This window comes from Malurus melanocephalus, unplaced genomic scaffold (genome assembly GCF_030028575.1).
Source record: "Malurus melanocephalus ecotype Western Australia unplaced genomic scaffold, MMel_1.1 scaffold_47, whole genome shotgun sequence".
Taxonomy (NCBI): domain Eukaryota; kingdom Metazoa; phylum Chordata; class Aves; order Passeriformes; family Maluridae; genus Malurus; species Malurus melanocephalus.
In genome coordinates, this window is record NW_026623279.1 from 1584419 (window position 1) to 1606321 (window position 21903).

Below are 21903 nucleotides of genomic sequence, written 5' to 3' on the forward strand. Positions count from 1 at the left end.
GGTCATGAGTGCAGTTTAATATTCCAGGGTGAGAGATTTCAATTTTAGTACAATTTGTAGAGATTTAATTAGGGAACATGACTAAAAGAAAAAGGATGTGGAATGCAAATTAGGCTATTCATTAGAGTATAGAAGCTGAAACATCTTGAAGTATTGTGGAAATTTGATTGCAGATTCAGTAAGCACCTTGATTGATTTTTTTAAAGTTATTTTTATAAAGTAGAAGTTACTGTAATTGTTCTGCAGGGTGTAGACTTAAACTAATTTTCATAGGCACTCTAAATGTGCATCTTTTTTCATGGAGTTTTCTAACTTATATTTTTATTTTGCAGGAGATTGATGAAGCCTGCAAGAGGATAAAACGTGAAATTGATGATTTAGGTCCTGAAGTTGGTGACATAAAAATCATTCCATTGTATTCCACCCTTCCTCCACAGCAACAGCAAAGGATATTTGAACCTCCCCCACCAAAAAAACAAAATGGAGCAATAGGAAGAAAGGTAAATACTAAGCTGTGTTTAGTATTCTCTTCTGTAAGTAGCTACCACAGTTRTATTGGCAGTGAAATATGACATTCAGCTCTGTTAAATATGTTTGGACACCAACAAGTACAACTGTTTCTTAATGAAGYCTTAAAAATGCAGTGTTTTATTACATTAGAATTGTTAGATATCTTGACATTTGTTTCTCAACAAATCAAAGTTCTGTCATCCACCTATACAGAGCCAGGATGTTGTGGTAACTGATTTGACTGAATGGAAGTGGCACTAATTTAAGTTTCTTGTGAGAATAATGATTTATGTGGAAGGATGTTTTTTTTTCCATAATAATTATTTTGAGACGTGTTGGTGGTGTGTTGGTTGGTTTGTTTCTTTTGTTTTTGTTTTGTTCCCTTTTTTGTGTTTGTCTGATTTTTGTTTTGGTTTTTTGGAGTTTTTTTTTGTTTTTTAGAGACAAAATGGGCTTTCAGGGTAGGTTGTCAGGTAGGTTATATCTGTTTCTTAAGGTTTATGAGAAGGTGCAAGTTAAAAAAGTATGTTGAAGTTTGAGGTTAGTGTTTTGTGTAGTAATAAATGAGGAATTTAGGTTATTTCATTAGGGTTTCATTAGGCAAAACTGATTAAAAAACTGAAAAACTTGAAATGGCACAGTGAATGTTCTTCATAAAATTAATATGTCAGTGTTCACAATAATCTGTAGTAGAAGCTGTGTGTTTAATAGAAAGGAAGCATATTAGAGTTTCCTGAAACTAAACTAATGCTCTATGAAATTGGCAGTCACAAAGCTAAGATTTTGAAGGTCAAAGCTGAATCATACTGTGTGCTCTAGGCAGAGTTTGTTCCTTGACTATTTGTTGGTTTTGTGCAGTACGATGCATGTAGAATACTAGTGACAACTTTCTAGTCTTCAGAAAGAGTAAATCACTTAATAAAYTATCTTCCTTTTCCTGTAGAAGTTGATTGGAGAAAGTATTCAGTCTGAAATAATGAAACTAGTGCTGCAACAAGATTGTGTTTGCAAATAACTTAAATGAATGAAATTYCTTTTAAGTAATAAACAAGTGATAGCTGTGTATTTCATGAATTTTCACTCATGTTGAAAACTATGCCCTTCAAAATAGGTAGTYTTTGGTTTTCTGCATAAGAGGATTACAAGTGCAGAGCTTTGATTTTTGTTAAAATGAYAGAGCCAGTACCAGTCTCTGAGAGAAAGACACTCTTGATGTAGCAGCTATTTTACTGCAAGAAAAGTTGTTAAGCCGAAATGATGCCAACTGTAGGCAAAAGCAGGCACGGTACATAGGCAACAGACTCAGACCTATGAAGTTACTTTTCCTCTTTGCCTACTTTGGCTGAAATGTTTTGGCTTCCATGTTTCCGTTTTTATCTCCATGACAAACCTAACTATGAGTGAAAGTGCATCTGTGTTGTAAATTTTTCAAATGTTGGTTTAGTTACATGTAGTTGTAGTGATCAAGATGCATAAAGTAAAACCATGTGGTGTTGTGCCTCTCCATATAAGAAAATGTCTGTTTTCATCCAGTGCCCTGTGGGAGTTGAACCTAGATTTTAGGTCTGCTGAGGAGGGAGCTAGTAGGTGATCTGAATCATTTCAAAGGCTCTACCGATTATACAAGTMGAGTGAAATGCTTGCAGTATCTGAATAAATATCTCCTGTGCTTTAACTTTGTGAAGTGAGAGATGGCAGAAGTAGTGTGGCATTTTGCTGTAGTAGTGATGGTAACAGTTAGTGGTGATACAGCTTGATAACTTAGCACTTTTTTTCTCCTCTTTGTGCTAAGAAAGCAGCTATTATTTCGAGAAGGTTTAAGATTACAGACAAATACTCTGATTAAGTAAGAATGTTTTTTTAATTGAGGAAGATGAAGATGACATAGCGTTTCTCTTGTCCTATGTTAAAGGCCCCTTGTCATCTTATCCTTTTCATACTGTTCTAGTTTCTGTTTCAGCAGTCTTAAGCATTGCTAGTTCATACATATGCAATATAGATATATTGTTAGATGGTAGATACTGTGTATATTTTAATATTCAAAACAATCTCAGAAACTGTAAAACTGCAGCTAAGGCTAATTAGAATTTATTATTTTATATAGTTTAGTGCTAATTTCAGCTGTTTGATGTCCAGGTAACTACGTACTGTGATTTAGATTTGAAAGATGTGTTATGATTTCAACAACTTAAAAAAAAAATCTTCTAGTTTTACAGTTATTAATTACTGGTTTTGAAGCAGTGTGACATTTACAAATGATACCAGCATGTGCAACAGAATCCACTGTGTAAATAATTTTTTTCCTTCTACCTTAGGAAAGTTCTATATAAATTGACTATAAATTAAGTAAATTCAGGCAGGAATAAAATTMTTGTACCACTGTGGATGAAGCATACTAACTGTATTGAGTTGCCGCTATTGAAGCGTCCTAACAGAAATCAGTGGTTAAAAGCAGGATAAAAACCTTTTGTGGCTGCTCTGTAATTAGTATTTGAAGAATCTGAGTGTGGATGGTTCTGTACATTAGTAGATACAGAAAACCACAAAACTTTTAAAATTAGGTATACTCTGTAATGGTAAGCTGAATGTGGATTGACTAGGCTTTTAATGTGGGAATGTGCGTTTAATTTGTATGTTTAATGCTGTACAAATTTTTAATGAAAACATATTGCARTTTTTAACTGACTTAAACTGAATTTGTAGCTGTTATCTATTGACTTACGTGTGCAGGTTGCCTGTGAATGATGTGTACAGGATTTTATGTTTGAGGAATTGTAAGTAGCACATAATTTCAGGTTGAAACACGATAATTCCAAATTACTTGCAGGCAGTGTTTTTTCCATCAAAGTGTTGCTTTCAATATATTGTAGTATTTGGGCAAGCTTATACCTTAAGAGGAGACAAGCTGAGTGTAATAAGTAGCCAGCTGGCAAAGTGATCAGCCAGTAGGAAGGGCTGCCAATCTAATCCAGTCACTGGCCTCATTGTAATTCTGAACTAAATGTTAGGGGTCTCACCAGTTCTAGCTGATAAACTGAAAGCAGTAATTGCAGAATGGTCTGAAATTAGGAAGTGAAGAGTAAGTACTTGTAATGAAATGCTGAACAAGTTTTGGGTCTTTTCTGAGGYAGCTGATGCAATTTGCTAATAAAGTGATTCAGTGGGGTCACTGTTGGAATGAGAGCTAGTGGTGTCCATAGCCTGTTACACTGCATCTCTGGATATAGAAATTTAARTGGGGACAAATCAAACCTTGGAACTCACCTTTGCTTTAACTTATGTGTGTGACTTACCTTCTGAAAGGCTAAGAAGCTAACATTAAAGGTGTGTGATGGTGTTTGTGTATCTGGTGATGGAAATAGACAAAGTAGAAATTAAATACGTATTGTTCAGGATTTTAGCTGGAATGTGTCCATAGCAGCTTTATTTCAATCCAAATAAAATATTAGGCTGCCACTGTTTATAACCTTTGGTTTAAATTATTTAACCAGTTTGCCCTCTTCAGGCTTTCAGAAAAAGGAAAAAAGCTAGAATAATAGATGATGTTTAAGGGSTCCGGTATAACTTGTCATTTTGCACCAAAGATGTGAGAAAAAATTCTGAGTAGTAGTTTCATAAGTTAAATTTTTGCTCTTCTTTTTCTCAACCAACATTTGTTATGTTGTTAACGAACTCACAGTGGAGCAAAAAACAGTGGATGAAAATTGCTCTCTTTTCAGTAGAAATCCATTAGGTTGATTTGAGATGATCCTGTAAAAGTGTTGTAGCACAGCTCTGGTAGTTACTGATTAAGTGATGGGAAGTTAGCTGAAAATTATTTGTGTGGAGACAAAATTGCAGCCATTCATCTTCAAGGTACAGTAGTTTCATTTAGTTGTTTGAGTTTTTGTTTTTTTGGGTTTTTTTCCGGCAGGTTGTTGTGTCCACTAACATTGCTGAGACATCATTAACAATAGATGGTGTAGTGTTTGTGATTGATCCTGGCTTTGCAAAACAGAAGGTACGTACAATTTTTTTCTCTTTATGGTAGGAAAGTTGCTGGAATCTGGTTTGCTCAGGTAACTTGTCACTTTGCAAACACTGATAGGTCTTTTTCCAGTTGAAATCTTGAACTTGGTTGATTTGGATTTGTTTGGTTTTTAACTTATTTTTTTTATGGTTTGCACTTAGTCTACAAACTTTAGATAGAATTATTTCATTTAAAAAAATAGGAGAATTTTGAGTTAGGCTTRGAATATCGATTTTCTAGATATTTCAGGAAGGGTGGTTTTGTACTATGTGTCTATGCTTGAGAATGCTCAAGTAAAACAAAAAAATTGTATGAAAGGAAATAAAACTGGTTATAGATGCCTCCTTTTAAGTCACCATAAAAAACTCCAGCACTAAAATGAGAAGAAAGAAATGATACCTGCTATTTCATGAGTATTTGTCATGTAGTGTTGCAGYCCTGAAGATTGTGGTTCTTGGAACTGATAGCATGTTCAGAGTAGCTGAAGTAGCTTTCTTACAGTCAACTCAGTAATCAAATAAAATATGAATCTCATTGTCTTCAGTTTTTTCACTAAATGTAACTTTCTTTATAACTTGGTTTCTTAGTCTTTTCCTTTAGTAGTGGTACACAAGGTCAGCCTTTTCAACTTTTGCAAAATGAGACAGACATACAGTAGAATGTTAGTGCAGCTGGTGTGTTGGAATGCGTAAGTTTGAATCATCAGTATGGCTGAATTTCTTTCGCAAATAGTTCTTATTATATGGAAAGTATTCTTCCATATAAAAACTTAAGGTTCCTGTACATACTTTATATCTAGTCATACCAGAAAGGTCTTAAAACATGGACCGAGAATGCCTTCAACTGAAATCTCTATCTGACTACTGCCATTTTTTTCAGTGTATTCCTTTGCATGGGCCCTGTTAAGTTGGCAGGGTTGCTGTCTTGGTATTGACTGCCCTGGAAGTTTTACTGTAAATCCCAGCMCATGTTTTGTACTGTGACAGTCTGCTTGTACCCTTGAAATACAGTTTTCTTTAATCATCAGCCTGATTTTTGCAGTTGTGTATATCCTTAATGTTAGATTTTTCTGATCTCTAGAATATGATTATTCATCCTCATCATTATATCAGGACAGCATTTTTATGGAATTTTTTGAGCATCAGGAGTGTTTAGCGCTCTGTAGAACAAATTGGACACATTCCTTTTGCCAACAAAATCTTATCTAAAAATACATTTAAGAACAGGGAGCCTGGCAGGAGTTGCTATTAACAAATGAATAAAAAATGTCACTCTCTAGGCAGTTGTATTTGAAGCTCTTGTCACTGGTCCAGAGTTTTGKAGCCAGGTTTCTTTTCAGATGCATACAACTTGTGATTTCCTAGTCAGAAGCTGTGTTTAAAAAAAGAGAACTATCCAAACTGCTTTAAACCTTAAGCATGAGCATTATTTATTCTTTTCCATTCTTTCCTGCTATGCCTCCACTTTGCAATAGGTGTACAATCCTCGTATCAGAGTGGAGTCTCTGTTGGTGACTGCGATCAGTAAAGCGTCTGCCCAGCARCGAGCTGGCCGTGCTGGTCGTACTCGGCCAGGCAAGTGCTTCAGGCTTTACACTGAGAAGGCTTACAAAACTGAAATGCAGGTAAGATTGTGGGTTTTACATTGTGTCTGTAAGAATGTCTGATTCAGGTCATTGGGTACTGTGCTATTAAACAAAATCAGAATTTCAATGCATCTGTAGTATAAAGTGTCTGGAAGAAGTGTTACAAATTTTCTTTTTTTTTTTTTTCCCCTCATCCCCCCAGGACAACACATACCCTGAAATTTTGAGGTCTAACTTAGGATCTGTAGTATTACAGCTCAAGAAGCTTGGTATAGATGATTTGGTGCACTTTGATTTTATGGATCCTCCAGGTACCTGTTTCCATCTTTCCAATCTTTATTTTTGTGACTATTCTATATAATGACAACATGGAATAAATTTTTATTGKTTTTTTTCTGTTTTTTTTATTGTAATCTGTAAGGAATGTCTTTCATTTATCCTGAAATTAAGTGCTCTGTGTCATATTGAAGGAAGAAACACAAAAAGCTTGCTGTGTAACAGCTTTTAATGGAGCCAAGGAGTTTACTGAATGCCTCTTGCCTTCAGAGAATAAGAGAAAATTCTTGGCATTAGAAAATCTGTTGAGTTTTTTTAACTTATCACCTTGATTACATATTCTRATTGTGCAATCAGTTAACAACTGTTTGTAAATAAAATGAGCTGGTGTTTTTAAAGCTGAACACATGGTTTTGGCTCAGACTGTAGCRTTAATGTGTGTCTTCTGAGTGTTAAATGTACATACGTGCTTCAGAAGTAACTGAGTTATGTTGCTGATTAAAAATGTAAATCTACCAAATATAAATGTGAATTAGTTGTTTTTCCCCCTAAAATAAAAATCTGACAGAGTCTGTAAGTTTTTAAATAGTTCTACAGAACAGTTAAATTCTTTGTGCTGTGCAATATCTTGCAACATCTATAATAGCTTAGCAGAATGACTTCTGGATTTCCTTTTTTTTCTTTTGTTAATACTAACTCTGTGTGAGGAATGCAAGATTAAGAGAACATTCTTAGTGGCTTTCTGAAAGACTGTAGGTATCTAGAGTTGACATGGCTGAGATTTTAGGACTATTGATCTATTTACTGTGGAACAARGGAAAAAGTATCTGCAGGGAGAAGTGATGCTACTGATACTGAATGTTTMACAATGCCACTGCTGTCTGAATTTCGAAAAGCAGTAATCTTCAAATATTCAAAGCTTGTGATTAAGTATAAAGCTTTTCTCAGGTGTTCACTGCCTGCCACCTCCATTCATTCATGCCTGGGTGTGTATTACTGAATTTGGTAACAGTTTTGCATTTGGATGCTTGTGAATAGAGAACAAAAAAAAAAAAACCAAAAATCAAAAATCCCCCCAAAAAAACCTAATAATTTTTGCTGATTCAGAGCAGTTGGGTTAATACGTGAATTTGCATRTTTTTTCTTTCAGCTCCTGAAACACTGATGAGAGCCTTAGAGCTTTTGAATTATCTGGCTGCTTTAAATGATGATGGAGACTTGACTGAGTTGGGATCCATGATGGCAGAGTTTCCACTGGATCCACAGCTGGCTAAAATGGTTATTGCAAGCTGTGACTACAACTGTTCTAATGAGGTCCTATCTATTACTGCCATGTTGTCAGGTAATAGCAGGAAAAAAAATACTAAACAAAATGCAGATCTTCAATTTGGGGAACTTTTATTTTTTTCWCATAAAACAAATAACAGAAATGTATTTCTAATAAAACTAGAATTATTTTTTAAAACTTCATATATGGGTTCAGTTATTACGGATTTACGTAGAGACCTTGAAGCTAGTGAGTAGTAAGGTTAAAAACTAATGCATAAAATGGTCAAAAACAGTTTGCTCCTAAAATTGGTTAAAAGTATATATATTTGAATTGTTGAGGGTGGGGTGGGGAATCAGGCTAGTGGAACAGAAATTGCTGTTTAGGTTCATAGTCAGGACCAGAAATGTCAGCCACTATTTTTAAGGTGGTGAAATCAATTTTGTATTGTGCATTCTCCTGYACTTTGATAAATCAGTCTTCGTAATCGGATTAGAGTATAATTTATATTAAATTATAAGCTCGTACATGTTATATTTTTCAGTCATTAAGTGGCGAAAAAAAACTGGAGAACAGTCAGTTCTTTTAAAGGAAAAAAAGAAACTTGGAAGGAAGATGTATAAGAATTAACTTAGGTGCACAACTGTACTCTGCTGCAGTTAATGTGAACAGCTCTGTGTCAGAGCAGAGCTGCTTGATGAGAGTGAAATGTTACCAAACAAACCTTGTATTTAATTTCCCAGTTGTGTAGAAGTGACTTTGTTTTATAACTAGAGGTCATAGGACAAGCAGSAAGTTTTAATTATTATGAAAATTGYGGTATTCTTACTCATGAGTGCTCTTTTGTCTTTGGGATGTGCTATTTTACCAGGCTGTCCACAGTGCTGACACGCTTAACTTGATTGGGTAGAGAAAAAAGAAGTTTTGGCTAATTGTAAAATCTGTTGCTTCAGTTTAGTCTTATAGTCTATTTATATGAAAGCATTTAAGTACAAGTTAAAATGTTTGTTTCAGAGTTATGATTGTTCAGACTCAGAGCAGATGGGCAGGGCAGAATAATTTTTTTAAAATTAAATGGTAGGCTTAATTGCGGAGGTGGTGGTAGGTTGGTGCCTGTCTTTCTCTTCTCTTCCCCCTTTTCCCTCCAGTATTTACTATAGAACAAGTCAGTATAGTTTTTTTTCCATGGCCCTCAACTGATTTGCCTTACTCCTTTTCCAGTTAACCTTTTCCCAGGTCATGATACCTTTTTTGTTTTAAGCCACGTTTAACATAATGATAAATAAGTTTTGGGGGAAAACCAAAAAATGGATTGAAGCTAGTTAATGTATGGAYTATAACTAAAATGCTACTCTTAAGAAACCCATAGCTGTGGTATTTGTGAGGGCTGTTTCCCAATGTCAGCACTTCTAAAGTAGCAGCATAATTGTGTGTTTTGGTGCATTAAGTGCACATAAAGATCGTCAGGCTCTCGATAGCAATCTGTGTATTAAGCTTGGACTGAATGGGAAACTAGATAACAGAAAAGAGCCAAAATAGCATTAAATAAATGAGCAGATGAAATTATTATACTTCCATCTTACGAGAGCCATGATGTCATGCTGTGGTATGGAAAGTGCTATTACTTTTTCAAAAAACCAGTTAAGCCARTGATAAAATAATCTGGATTTTTCTTTTATTAGTATGAGTTTGAAGTTATATGCTTTATACTATCTCTTTTTTCAAATGCAGGACCCACTATACAGGGTGTTGATTTCACACCTGCATTGCCATTTTCTTAAATGCATAAGTCTTCATTGATTTGTTACTGTGRCTCATGTTGCTCTGTGGGTTTTTTCTCTAGTTCCGTCTGGTATTCAGTTCACAATATCTAGTGCTTTGGGGCTTGTATGCAAATCTTTGAATGAAACAAAGTAAAATGATGTAATACCACACAAAAAAGCCCTCCTTTGAGAGGGATATGTCATATGCAGAGATCTTCTCGTGATTGTGGAGCTTCAGTTACGAGAAAACTAATGTCCCAAGYAACATGAAAAAGATAAAGGATTTTTAATTTTTTAGCTTTCATTTTATTGAAATATAATCTCTTTAAAATTACATCTACTTAAAACCAAACTGACATTTTTTGTGCAGATCATTACAAAGTAAATCACAGAATGGGTATGGTTGAAAGGAATCATAGTGGGTGACCTGGCCCAACCTTCCTGCTCYGGCAGATCTCTTATAACTACTTTAAAGATCTTGTGAATTGGTGTCAATCTTATAACTAAATAGAATGTTGACAGACCATGAATTAAAATTGCTGCAATACTATTTGTGATCTTTGCTAGTTTGTATCTGGAAAATAAATGGTAAAACATGATTTTTGGATGGAAGTCAGATGAGTCAGATGTATGTAAGAGAATATAATGRTAGAGAAAGCTCATCATGCTACATTTTTAATACATTTTTTTAAAACTTTTTATTTGAAGTAGTGCCAGAGGGCGGTTTAACCTTCCACCACTACCGCTAGCATCACAGCCTTTAGACTTCTTAATACCTTCATTCAYATGTTTCTGTATACCAGTGCTGATAGCAATACCATCTGGAAAGAGACTTGACCGGTGTGTTTTGTCTGGTAACAGACTTAGGATAATAAAACCTCAAGTTGGTTTAGACTGTGCTAGTACAGTTTCAGAACTATCTATTTCTATCTGTTTTGCTTTTTGAAAAAACAAAGAGTTTCATTCTTCATTTATACTTCATTTAAAGTATATTTTGCAAGGTAAAGTGCAGAAAGAACTTGGACATACCTTGACTTCTCCTGGTAGAGCTATCAGCACTGGATTTGAGCTAAGATTTGTTTAGCCTTCCAGTCTGTGTAGGTAACCTTGATGGCCTTCAGACTAGAGATTTTGATGCCTACATATAGTTCTATTAAAATAATCAGGTACTCTGTAGCTTTGAAACCCTCTTGTCTTACAGATGTGGTTAGGTGTTGATGTACCAATTCAAGGTAGTAAACAGTCCAAGATGCAGTTGGAGGCCATCCTGCCCTGCCCTATGCTCTGTGAACTGACCTAGCTAGGCCTTGTTCCTCTRTCTGTGAATGCGTGACTCATCGATATGGGCGTTTGTGTTGGGCCCATACCAACCTTGTTTAGTCCCACAGTGTTTTGTTCGCCCCACGGAAGCAAAGAAAGCAGCAGATGAAGCCAAGATGAGGTTTGCCCACATAGATGGAGATCATTTGACGYTGCTGAATGTCTACCATGCTTTCAAGCAAAGTAAGTCTGTGTCTGTTATAGTAAAATTGTTTGTAATGTTTTGKGCTGTCAACTTCCATTTCTGGGTTCCGAGGACAGTTCAAAGGCCTGGGTTTTGTTATTTGAGTGCTTGCCTTTGGGGGTCAAACAAAACCAAAAAACTACCCAAGCAGTCATGTAATAAACTGATGAGCATGCAGACAAGCCAGGCTTTTAAATCAATGCTGGGTAACCTTGGACAGAAGGAAGCAAGGGTTCCTGTAATTAAGAAATATTGGAAGTTTATATGGCATTAATTATTAAAAAATCTGCATAATTGCTTAGTGATTTTTCAGAGAGAGCARTGCAGAAAAAACTGAAATTGAAGAAGGATATGTTCCTAGAACAAAAACCTTCTTAATCCTAACTTGTTAATGCCATTAGCAGTTYTGTAATAAGGCTTTGGAATAGATTGAGAGGCAAAGGGTTGATGCATCAACAAGAGGTATGGTAGAACTGTGTAATACACAGGTTTCATTTATGTAATTTCTGTGGATGGAATTTAGAGAAACGTGTGGTCCTCTTCAGGATAGCTGAAATATATTTTAGCAGCTTAAAGAAGATAAGAATGAATAGATGGAGCTAGGACTTCTCTTGAAAAATGAGAAAGTGGCCCACTTTTTTTAACAGTGACTTATACTGGTGGCAGATAAAAATGCTGCTATAAACTGCCAGACCTGTAAACTTAGGTCCTCCAGTTATATTTTCCTGTAAGGAAACAAGAAGCCAGTAGTCTTTTTACCCTGAGTAAAAAGAAATGCGACTTAGAGCCTCTTCCTGTTGTAGGTTTGATTTAGAGATTTTTTTATTGAAATCCTCTAACATWATCATTATGTGACAATACAAAATAAAAATACTATTAAATAAAAATATTTTTTATGTTTAAAACAATAACTGAGAAGCTTCTATTAAACATTGGTAAATTTGGGATATGTGTTAGTTGTTTCTTTCCTGTTACCTTTTTTTGTTAATAGGATCCAATAAGTCCTGCAGACATTTTGTGCATGTTTCCAGAAGCCATTTCTTTAATACTCAGGTTACTGAGGGATGGAATTATTTCAGAAATCATCTTGTGAAATTGTGAATTGACTTCTGGGATCAGAAGACAAAATGCTACTACTGTTTGTATCTAGAACAATATAAAATATCTATGAATTATCTACAATGCATAATTCAGTTGGCTCAGAAAGTTGTATGCTATGGTACCRTACAGTAGAGTCATAACTGTACAAGAGCATCATTCATACTTCATTTAAAGTATATTTTGCAAGGTAAAGTGCAGAAAGAACTTGGACATACCTTGACTTCCATAACCTTCATTGTTTTCAATGCAAATTAAGAAAAGTCTCATCTTTCTAGAGTTACCTTGAGTTTTTATTCTTTTTAAGGCTGGCTTTGTTGGATTATTAAACTGACAAAGATTAGAAGAGCATTACTTGAAAAGTAAGAGAATTGCTAGGGAGATCTGGGTTTCTTCATGTGAAACATGCAGGTATTTATACTGACCGAATGGCTGAGGCTAGCTGTTTTAACAGATTTCCTCTCAGAGGTCTCAGCAGTAGGAACAGTRAGAGTACAGTGTTCTGTTACAGTTGCTGTATTTTACGAGTCACATTGAGTTAAACTGCTGTGAGGTGTGTCAAACTTAGAACAGACTGTTTGTATAGCTCTTAGCTGTTCCTTGAGTCCTTAATTTAAGTAGGGTTTAATTTCTCAAATATAGCGTGTGTATTACATTATTATGTGTGATTACATATTAATAYCACTGCAGCATGCAGTGACAACTGTACATAATAATTACCTATTATATACAGTTGTCTTGTATGTTCATTGTATGCTGCAGTTAAAGATTGCAGGGTGTTCCTTGTATCATGTTATGTTTTATGCTTCAGGTTTAGGAAATGGCTTTTCTAGTTGCAGGATGGATTTTTGAAATGTCCAAAATTTAGTGGTATGGTGTTTCAGTAAAACAATATTTCAGTAAAACAACAGTGACTGTATTTATGTTATGTTGGTGAGGGGAAAAAACTTGATTTTCTTCTGTCCTGAYCACATGCTTCCTGAATAGAAAAGTTTTGGCAAGTTACCTTATGCAAGAAATTGACTGAATAAACCAAGAGTTGTTGTCATGTACAAAAGTTTATTGATATATTTTTCTGGTTCATCTGATGAATTGTTAGTTGCTATTTTATTTACTTGTTCTAAGTTTGATTCATGTTTTCTAATGTTGCAGATCATGAGTCGGTTCAGTGGTGTTACGACAACTTCATTAACTACAGGTCCCTGATGTCTGCAGACAATGTACGCCAACAGCTGTCACGAATCATGGATAGATTTAATTTGCCTCGTAGAAGCACAGATTTTACCAGTCGAGACTATTACATCAACATAAGAAAGGCATTAGTTACTGGGTATTTCATGCAGGTATGTGTTTATTCTCATAGGGAGCTTAGTTCAGTGTTTATGTGGCTCGTAATGTTAGTAAAGCTTAACTTTAGTAATTTAGTAAATTTTACTTAATTTAGTGAAGCTTAATAAATGTTACTTTAATTGTATGTGGCTAACTATATCGCCAGCTAGTCTTTATCAGGTTGCCAGGTGATGATGCAAGTAGCATGTTCTTTAGTCAAATGGAAAAGAAGTTGTAGGTGATCTTACTAGTGTATCAAAATCTCATTTCTGGCATGACCATTCAGGAAGTAACTACATAAAACATTTCAAAGTAATTGCAGAATATGTAGTTCTAAAGTTATTTGTTACCAAAAGGGGAAGTATAGTGGTATATAAATATGAATTACATGTGATCCTTTCAGAAGGAGAGTATTTTCTTTTGTATGCTTTTCCATATTTATGTGTCACTTTTCAATTACATGAGTCAGATACTGGAGTACTGGAGCAGTTCTGTAATCTCAAGATGTATACTGTTTGAAACTTGTTTGCCCCTTGAACTAGAATGCTGTGGAAGCCAGTTGCCAGTGCTGCCTTCTGCATGCTTTGCATTTCAGGTTAAGCATGCCCCAAGCTAGAATGCTGCTTGGTTTTTTCTTTGTTGGGTTTGGTTTTTTGTGGSTTTGTGTTGTTTTGTTGTTTGGTTTGGTTTGGTTTTTTTGTTTTTTTCCCCTAGTCCCATCATTCTGTGCTTTTTCTCTTGAACATTCATCCTTAGAACTACCAGTCTCTTTGCTGGCTCTTGTGGATCCAGAGCATGAATCTTCATCCTCATTGACTCTGGATTGTTGTTATAATGCTTTTCCTAGCAAAAATGCATTCCGATACATCTCTGCAAAATCTCTGCTAGAGCCTATTACCATACTTCTGGAAAGCACAGTCTGTTAAGAGGCTGACCAGTGCTCATGGCATTTCCTGATTTTTCCCTTGGGSTGTGCTGTCATGGTGTTTGAACACAAACATTTGGTCTGTGCTGTGTGGGTGAGGGTGATGTGGGCCTGACAGGCACTGCACTTACACACCTGAACTGGGGCACAGACYGGGGCTCTGTCTTTAAACTGCCCCTGCCAGGGTGTCTCCTGGGCTCAGCCAGCCAGTTTGCAGCAGAAACATGTTTCTGGGTTTTCATAATACAGGAATATCAGCAACTGCCTTTCACTGTAATGCAAATGGGAGATTAAGCCTGTTAGCTGCTTTTAAATATTAAAATGGTTCTAAAGCCTTACTTGCTGTAGCTTTTCAGACAAGCAGGCTGTAACTGTGTTCAGTCCTTGAATTTTGGACATGTTTTCTGCATATTTTGGTGAACGCTTCAGAACGCATTCCTACCTAGACCTTTAATTCTGTAAATGTTTTGAAAAACAAAGAACAATTCTGTCCAACGTTCCATTTTGGGCCCTAGGCAGGTCTGAGTGCCACAGCTGCACTTTTGTTTAGTACCATACCCCATGCCTTCTTCTACTTAATTGAACCTGTGGGGAAGTCATGTACTTGGAAGTTGGTGTGCCGTCAGTTTTTGTTACTCAGAGTGCAACACTTCCTCTGACTGGTGTTTTCCTATTAGAAGGCACCTATTCCCATGAATGGGGAGCTGCACCAGCATTGGTGCAAGTAGATTTTTGGTCTGTCTATCTTAGGAGTTAAAGATTAGACTTAGTATTTTTGTTGTGACCAGAGTAGTAAGTAGATTCATGCACATGAAAATTAAAGCCTGTCCAGAAGTCTTCTTGGGCTTACATGGTCAATAGGTTATTTACTGCCTCCCTCACCCAAAATGCCTAATTGAATTTTTGGGCTATATCAAGAAATAGCTRCAGCAGACCTTTTGAAAGTATTTGGCATGGAAGCTGTTTCAGCAGTTTTTCGTCTGCTTTAAAGTGTTTCAGTCCATTTTAGTTTGACTTTTTTCAACTCTTTAACCCTTCCTGATAGTGATGTCTATTTGACCTTGACTCTGAACCCTCTGTCGTGAATTCCATGTTGCTGTAACCTTCAGTAGAATAATTTCAAGTACTCAAAAGACATGTTATTTACCAGCAGCTGAAGTACTTAAAATGCTAGTMTGTATGAAATTACACCTTCTCTAAGCCAATATTTAGGCTCTAGCATTTGGGGGCTCTTGTTCAGAAAACATTAGTAATGAAATGCATCCATCATTCTTTGTCCTCTAAGTACAGAAYGTGTGGAATTCCAAGTGTGGGCACTTGCAAAGTATGTGCATGTACAGTAAATAGCTTATGCATGTAAATTACTAAATCGTGTGGACAGCACATGGCATAAGTTGATTCTTCAAACTCTAAATTTAAAAAGGTAGTGTGAAATGGAAAAAACAATAGCAGCCAGTGTTCTGAAATAATTCTCATTTGCCGCATTGTTTTATACTTTGGCAATTGCCTGCTGTCCTAAAAGCAGTCAAAAAACTCACTGTAGAATTTTTTGTTCTAATCAAGACCTCTGGTTTATGTCAGTATAGGCCTGTACTAACTATCATCGTAGTACTGGCTATGTAATCAGTACTAYATGTTTACCTGCCTTTAGTTGTGTGTTAGTGACAGATACATGTGGGATTTCTGTTTGTGATGAATCATCTCTTTACCCTTCATATTTAAATGCAAATTTGAAYTACAGTAAATCTGCCATAGACAAGCAAAGTGAGTAGTAAATTAATTTAAAACTGTCAACTATTCTGTGTATAGTAAAACTTCTGGAAAGATAGATATTGACAAGAAGTTAAGTGTCTTAGAAAATTTTGGTGCTGTGTCTCAGATGTCTTCTAGTTTTTATAATGAAAAAGTTGTTTTTTTWAAAATAACATTCTATATCACCCATCAATATGCAAAGAAATGTAAAATACAGCACGAGTGATGCTTGCAAAACCACTTGCAAAAAGAGAAGTACTGATTTCCAGTACTGATTTCCAAGTCTTTTTTCGGACGTAGCCTGTCTTAAAAAGGGAGAGGAATTGGCATATTGTACAAGTGTAATATAATTGTAATTTGGTAATGAAATTCAGGAACTAGGTATAGATTATTTCTCCTACTTCTTCCGAGTAACTAATCATACTTTATAGAAAYATCTAAATAGGATAAATACTGTAGCTTAGTGTTAGCTGGGGATCAAAGCACAAGAGTAGGTTACCCCATAATGGAGGCTTATCCCTGATATCCACTGAAAACTAAGCTTAGAATCTTCAAAGTGTTAATAGTAGCTGAAGTAACTGTGGTAAAGATAAGCAAAAAATAGATTACTTTCTGTGGTGTAGCTAAGAAATTGCAAAAGGCAAGCAAATGACAGATTATCTTAAGGATGGGTCATCTTCCTCTTAGTGATTTTGTTTGTTTTTTACCAGTTGTCAAAAAGAATGTAGGTTTTTGTCATATTTTCAGTCTAGTATTGAAGACACATCAAGACCTGATAGTTGAAAATTTAAGTCAGAATTTAGAGGTGGAAGCAAATCCTTTGTGGTTTTTCAAATCAAAGAATGGGTYGGGTTGGAAGGACCGCAGTGGATCATCTAGTCCATCCTCTGCTCACAGTCATCCTAGAGARCATGGTACAGGATTGTGTTCAGACAGTTCTGGAATATCTCCAGTGAGGTAAACCACAAACTCTCTGGGCRGTCTCTTCCAGTGCTTTGTCATTCACACAGTARAGAAGTTCTCCTGTTCAAGTGGAACTTCTGTCAGTYTCTGCCTCTTGTCCTGTTGCYGGGCACCCCTGAGCAGAGCCTGGCTCCATCCTCCTGGCACCYTCCCTWMAGACACTCACAGACATTGGTGAGGTGCCCTCYCAGTAATTTCTTCTTGAAGCTGAACAGGCCCAGCTCCCTCAGTCTGTCCTTGTAACAGAGATGCCCCAATCCCTTCATCATCCTTGTAGCCCTCCTGTGGACCTGCCTCTGGAGTTTCATGTCTCCCTTGTACTGAGGAGTCCAGAACTGAACACTCCAGATGCRCCTCACCAGGGCTGAGCAGAGGGGCAGGGTYRCCTTCCTCAGCCTGCTGGCAATGCTTTTCCAGCAATGCACCCCAGGCTACCATTGGCCTTCTTGGCCACAAAGGTATACAGATCAGGCTTGGAATTTTTCTGGGGAGATGTGATTTAGTCAAATACAGGCTATATATGTATATAATGGTCACTACAGAGGRTAACCTTAAATGACCAGTAATGTACAAGAAGTTAGATGTCAGATGATTTGCCTTCTAGTTAAAATCTCATTCCTGATGCTACTCAGTCTTTGGAGCTTATTTCTTGTATGGAATTTTGTATATTTTGAAGTCTTTACATAATTAGGCTCCTATAATAATAGAATGGTAATAAAAKAAACCTTTGACATGAAGGTGGTTACTGGTGCATTTAATAGTATTCATTTTGCTCTTTTAAGAATGCAGAAAAATGGTGTAAAACTTTTTAATAGATTCAGAAACACTCTTGGGTGTGCTGCAAGCAGAAATTTTGGAAATCCAGGAAATTTCCAGGGTTTCTTTGGTGCATACTAGGATTCTTTTGTCAGAAAGAACAAAAAACAATAATTTCTCTAAACTGGCAAGACTAGCCTGCCACAACGTGTAGCCTTAAATCTAAAAAGGCTGGATCTTGTGATACTATTCCTRCTTTTAACCTTTCCAAGGGCATTTAGGTGTAGTGTTAATGTTTGACTGAAGACCCTGATTTCACCCTCTAGGTTCAGTGACATGATAGCTAATAAATAAGTACAAGCATACTTAAAATTTCAGAGGAGGGTGTGTAATTCTTAATAAAATTGTGATGAGAACTTTAAGTAAAACATTTGCCCCTGGTGGTATGTGTGACTCTTTCCGTGTGAGTTTGTCATGTTCATAAAAGCATTGTCTCTAAATCATCAGTTAGGTGGGCTTTCTGGGGCTGCAGAGTGATCTGTTGCAGTGATACATGGGCTGGCTTGGCACTTGACCATCCTTTTTGAGTCATGTTCAGGTAGCCTAACTGGTGATCTCAGGATTCAGTTATGTTCTACTTATCAAGAAATAAATCTGTTTCCTAGACATACTTTTTATGATACTTTGGTTTCTGTGGAAGCTTATGCTTTCTGTACTCTGAAAAGTRTCACAGAATGGTTGAGGTGAAAGGGCCCTCGGGAGCACGCCTGCTCCAACCACCCCTGCATTTACAGGCACTGATAGTGGTTGCATGCCATGGTTTCAGAGAAGTGTATATAAGCTGCCTCCCATTTGTCCTTGTTTGCTCCCTTATGTCAACCTTGGTGCTTGCCTGAGCCTATTCTAAATTCTTCCAGCTCAGTGACCTGGTGGGCCACTTACAGAATGGAAGCAAGAATGGGCTCAGTCAGCTGTGCTGGAATAGCGCAGACCGGGAGTGAGCAGGAAAATGCAGCAGCTGGCAGATCACCATGGCTTGCTGTGGAGCCATAGCTTCACTGTATATTTCCCCATAGAGCTGCCATCACTGACACTGAAATTCTTTACCAAGGTGTGTGCCAACAAACACACCTTGTAGAAACATCTGAACAGAAYAAATACTGCAACCCATTGTTAGCTCAGGATCAAAGCCAGTCACAATAGTGTGTAACCACCTAAAGGTGGCATATCCCTGCTACCGGTGGTCTAAGGAAGCATTTTCTTCTTCATTGGGGTCATTTCAGTTCTTCCAAATTCAGTCCATCTCTGGAAATGAAGAGTTAACTGTATGTTTCTGTAGCATTTATTTTATTTTGAGTATGCTTAATTAGTTATTTTGGAGTCTTCTAACTTAGTTCAGAATTACACAAAATCAGTAAGAAACAGAACTCTACCACTATAAATGACATGGGAAAGGAAATTGTACTTTGGAAAGGTAAATTGTAAGATTTTACTGTTAAAATACATATGAGACTGAAGTGCTTAAGGTAAATTGTATTGAAATTAACAGCACATGTTTCTAGCATGAAACATAAATAATGCATTGTTCTGTCCTGTTCTAGGTAAAATATACTTTCGTATGCATGTGTACTTCTGATTTGAAAAATGAAATTGGTTTTTAAACAGAATTTCCTTTGAAAAAAAATCCTAATCCCACAGCAAGGTGTGCTGTGTTTGTGCTAGGCCTGTGACAGATGARTGTCTGGCCTAGTCTGGCTTGCACCTGTGCTATTTAATTTTGCAGTGTTGTATTAAGTTGGATGAAATTAGGCCTAAATCATTATGGACAATGTGCTGTTAGTCTCCATTTAAAGAAACCTCTTTTGGCTTCCCAGACTTGAAGTAAAGTGTAATCTCTAAAATCTCAGGTGACAAGATTTGCAAACTATTGAAATACTTTGTTCTACTCCTAAAATATGCTCTGGATATTAATGTCATAATGTATAAAAGAGAAGCACAAAGTAAGTAATTCCTTACTAAATAGATATGCTGCTTTAAAATTTGAGGTAGCTATTGCTCTAGAAGTGGTGGAGTTTTAATCTAATGGGTGGAGTTCGTTCTTGACTGGGGGAAAAAAAGTGAAATATACCTAGGAATTGAAGAAAACAAGGAAGTACACAGTCTATATTAAAGGAAAACAACTAAGGGTGATTTTATTAAATGTGTCTTTTTGATGTCTATTGGCCATTGCCCAGCCTTTTTAATCTTTTTATTCTGTGTGTGTGTGTGTGTGTGTGTAAAATCAGATTGTTATCTTCAGTTACTGGTATTCAAGGGTTAATTTTAGTTACCTGTTCTGTTAGATTAGCTGTTCATACAGAGGATATCATTCTACAGATAACTGTCTGATTTACCAAATCTTAATGAGCTAGGTATCGGAGCATCTTGGCAAGGCAGGCATTCTTCCCTTTCTTAGAGCAAAAAGCTTAGTCAGAGAAAGGTTAATTGATTTTCACCAAGGTCACAGCAGAAATGTGTTGCTGAACCTACCTTTTCCAGCTCTGAAGCTCATCTTTTAGCAAGATGTCTCTCATAAAAGGATAACATTGTGACTTACTGGTCCCATAGTAGCTGCTGCAAATGAAACGCTTGAAGCAGATGTCTGTAGTAGACCACAGTTGACTTTGCGTGATGTTGCAGACCTGTCCAATATATATCCCCTTCCARTGCTTCGTGTTTGCATTGCTTCTGTTCTAATAATGATTATTCTCTTTGGATGATAATTATGTTTGTATGTTGCTTGAATTGTATATTAGAATATACATTTTACCATGGCAGTTAGAAAAACATCTGGCATCTCGATTGTGTCTATTAAAAAGCATGAACAGTTGAAGTGGTCAAGTAATGTGCCAAATTTAGATGAGGTTTGAAAGTTGGGATAATATGTTTTGTATAGAACACTTAACAATCAGCTTGGAATTGCTTCATTTAAAAATTGCCTTTGTTAATGAAAGAATGTCTTTTTATTTAGGTGGCACATTTGGAGCGAACAGGTCATTACTTAACAGTAAAAGATAACCAGGTGGTGCAGTTGCATCCCTCCACTGTTCTTGATCACAAACCAGAATGGGTGCTGTATAATGAGTTTGTCCTTACAACGAAGAATTACATCCGGACATGTACAGACATCAAGCCAGAATGGTAAGCCAGAGTCTTGCAACAGTCATGACATACTGTAGAGTTCTTGGTTTGGTTTTTTTTTTTCCCTTTTTCTAAAGTTGAGGTAATTCTTTCCACTTTCCCTGAGGCTAGTTTTAGAAAAACTCTGAGGGATGGCAGTGGTATGGAGTTGAGGTCTTGTAGATGACTAAAGGTTTTCTTTGTGTATACTTGTGTGTGTTTGTGTTTAGAACTCTGATGTCTGGACTCTATGCAGTGCATTGCTTGACTTAAAACCAGTTRCTTCAGGGATCCTGGAGCTGCTTGGAGTTCTAAGGAAAGAGGTGGTAATAGTGGTGCAAGCTGCCATGTCATGATATTTATTCATCAACAGAGTATATCAAGGAAATCAGAAGCTTGAATCTCTGCAAACAAGCAGAGATCTGAAGCATCTTGCCTGTCTTTGAGGTTTTACTTTAACTGCCAGGTTGTAGTAAGCTTTGGGGACACAGGAATCTCTTCAGTTGCTGAAATTTTACTGTTGAGCAGGAAGAGTGTAAAGATTCCTAAGCTGGAAAACTCAGCATATATATATATATTGTTCTGTAGTATTTTAATGGAAAATATATTTGAATCCCTGCTTAAAAATCTTGTTTTGACCRGGACTGTCTGGCCTGAAGCAGGATCCTATGGCCTTGTTTGTATTTTTAAGTTTAAAACAGCAAAGGATGAACAGGCACAAATGGATGTTTGCATAGACTTCTGTCWGTAGCTGTCACACTGACATTAAACGGCAGCTCAGGCTGTGTGGGTTACCATGGCAGGAATTGAAGCAGCAGCAAGAGGCTGTAAGGGTCACACAGCCAAACAGGAGTGTCTCGTGAGTGTCACGTGTGGCTTTTTGCTTTGGACTTGGAYACTTGCTCAGGATGGCGCTGCTATTTTAAGTGTGTGTACATGTGTGTAAACTTCTGTTAGTCTTAGAATTGCAGAGTGAGCTGAAAATAATGGATAAACTTTGTTTCCTT

At 36.6% G+C, this 21903-nt stretch overlaps 1 protein-coding gene across 1 annotated transcript in view; it reads left to right on the top strand.

Annotated features, from left to right (window-relative positions):
• DHX15 (DEAH-box helicase 15) overlaps positions 1 to 21903 on the top strand; it is a 50832-nt gene that overhangs the window by 23260 nt on the left and 5669 nt on the right. The window contains exons 6-13 of the mRNA XM_057365068.1: positions 333 to 500; positions 4424 to 4510; positions 5994 to 6143; positions 6307 to 6415; positions 7531 to 7722; positions 10791 to 10913; positions 13165 to 13355; positions 20748 to 20917. Of these exons, the coding sequence (XP_057221051.1) occupies positions 333 to 500; positions 4424 to 4510; positions 5994 to 6143; positions 6307 to 6415; positions 7531 to 7722; positions 10791 to 10913; positions 13165 to 13355; positions 20748 to 20917 (1190 nt within the window). The remainder of the gene's footprint in view (positions 1 to 332; positions 501 to 4423; positions 4511 to 5993; positions 6144 to 6306; positions 6416 to 7530; positions 7723 to 10790; positions 10914 to 13164; positions 13356 to 20747; positions 20918 to 21903) is intronic.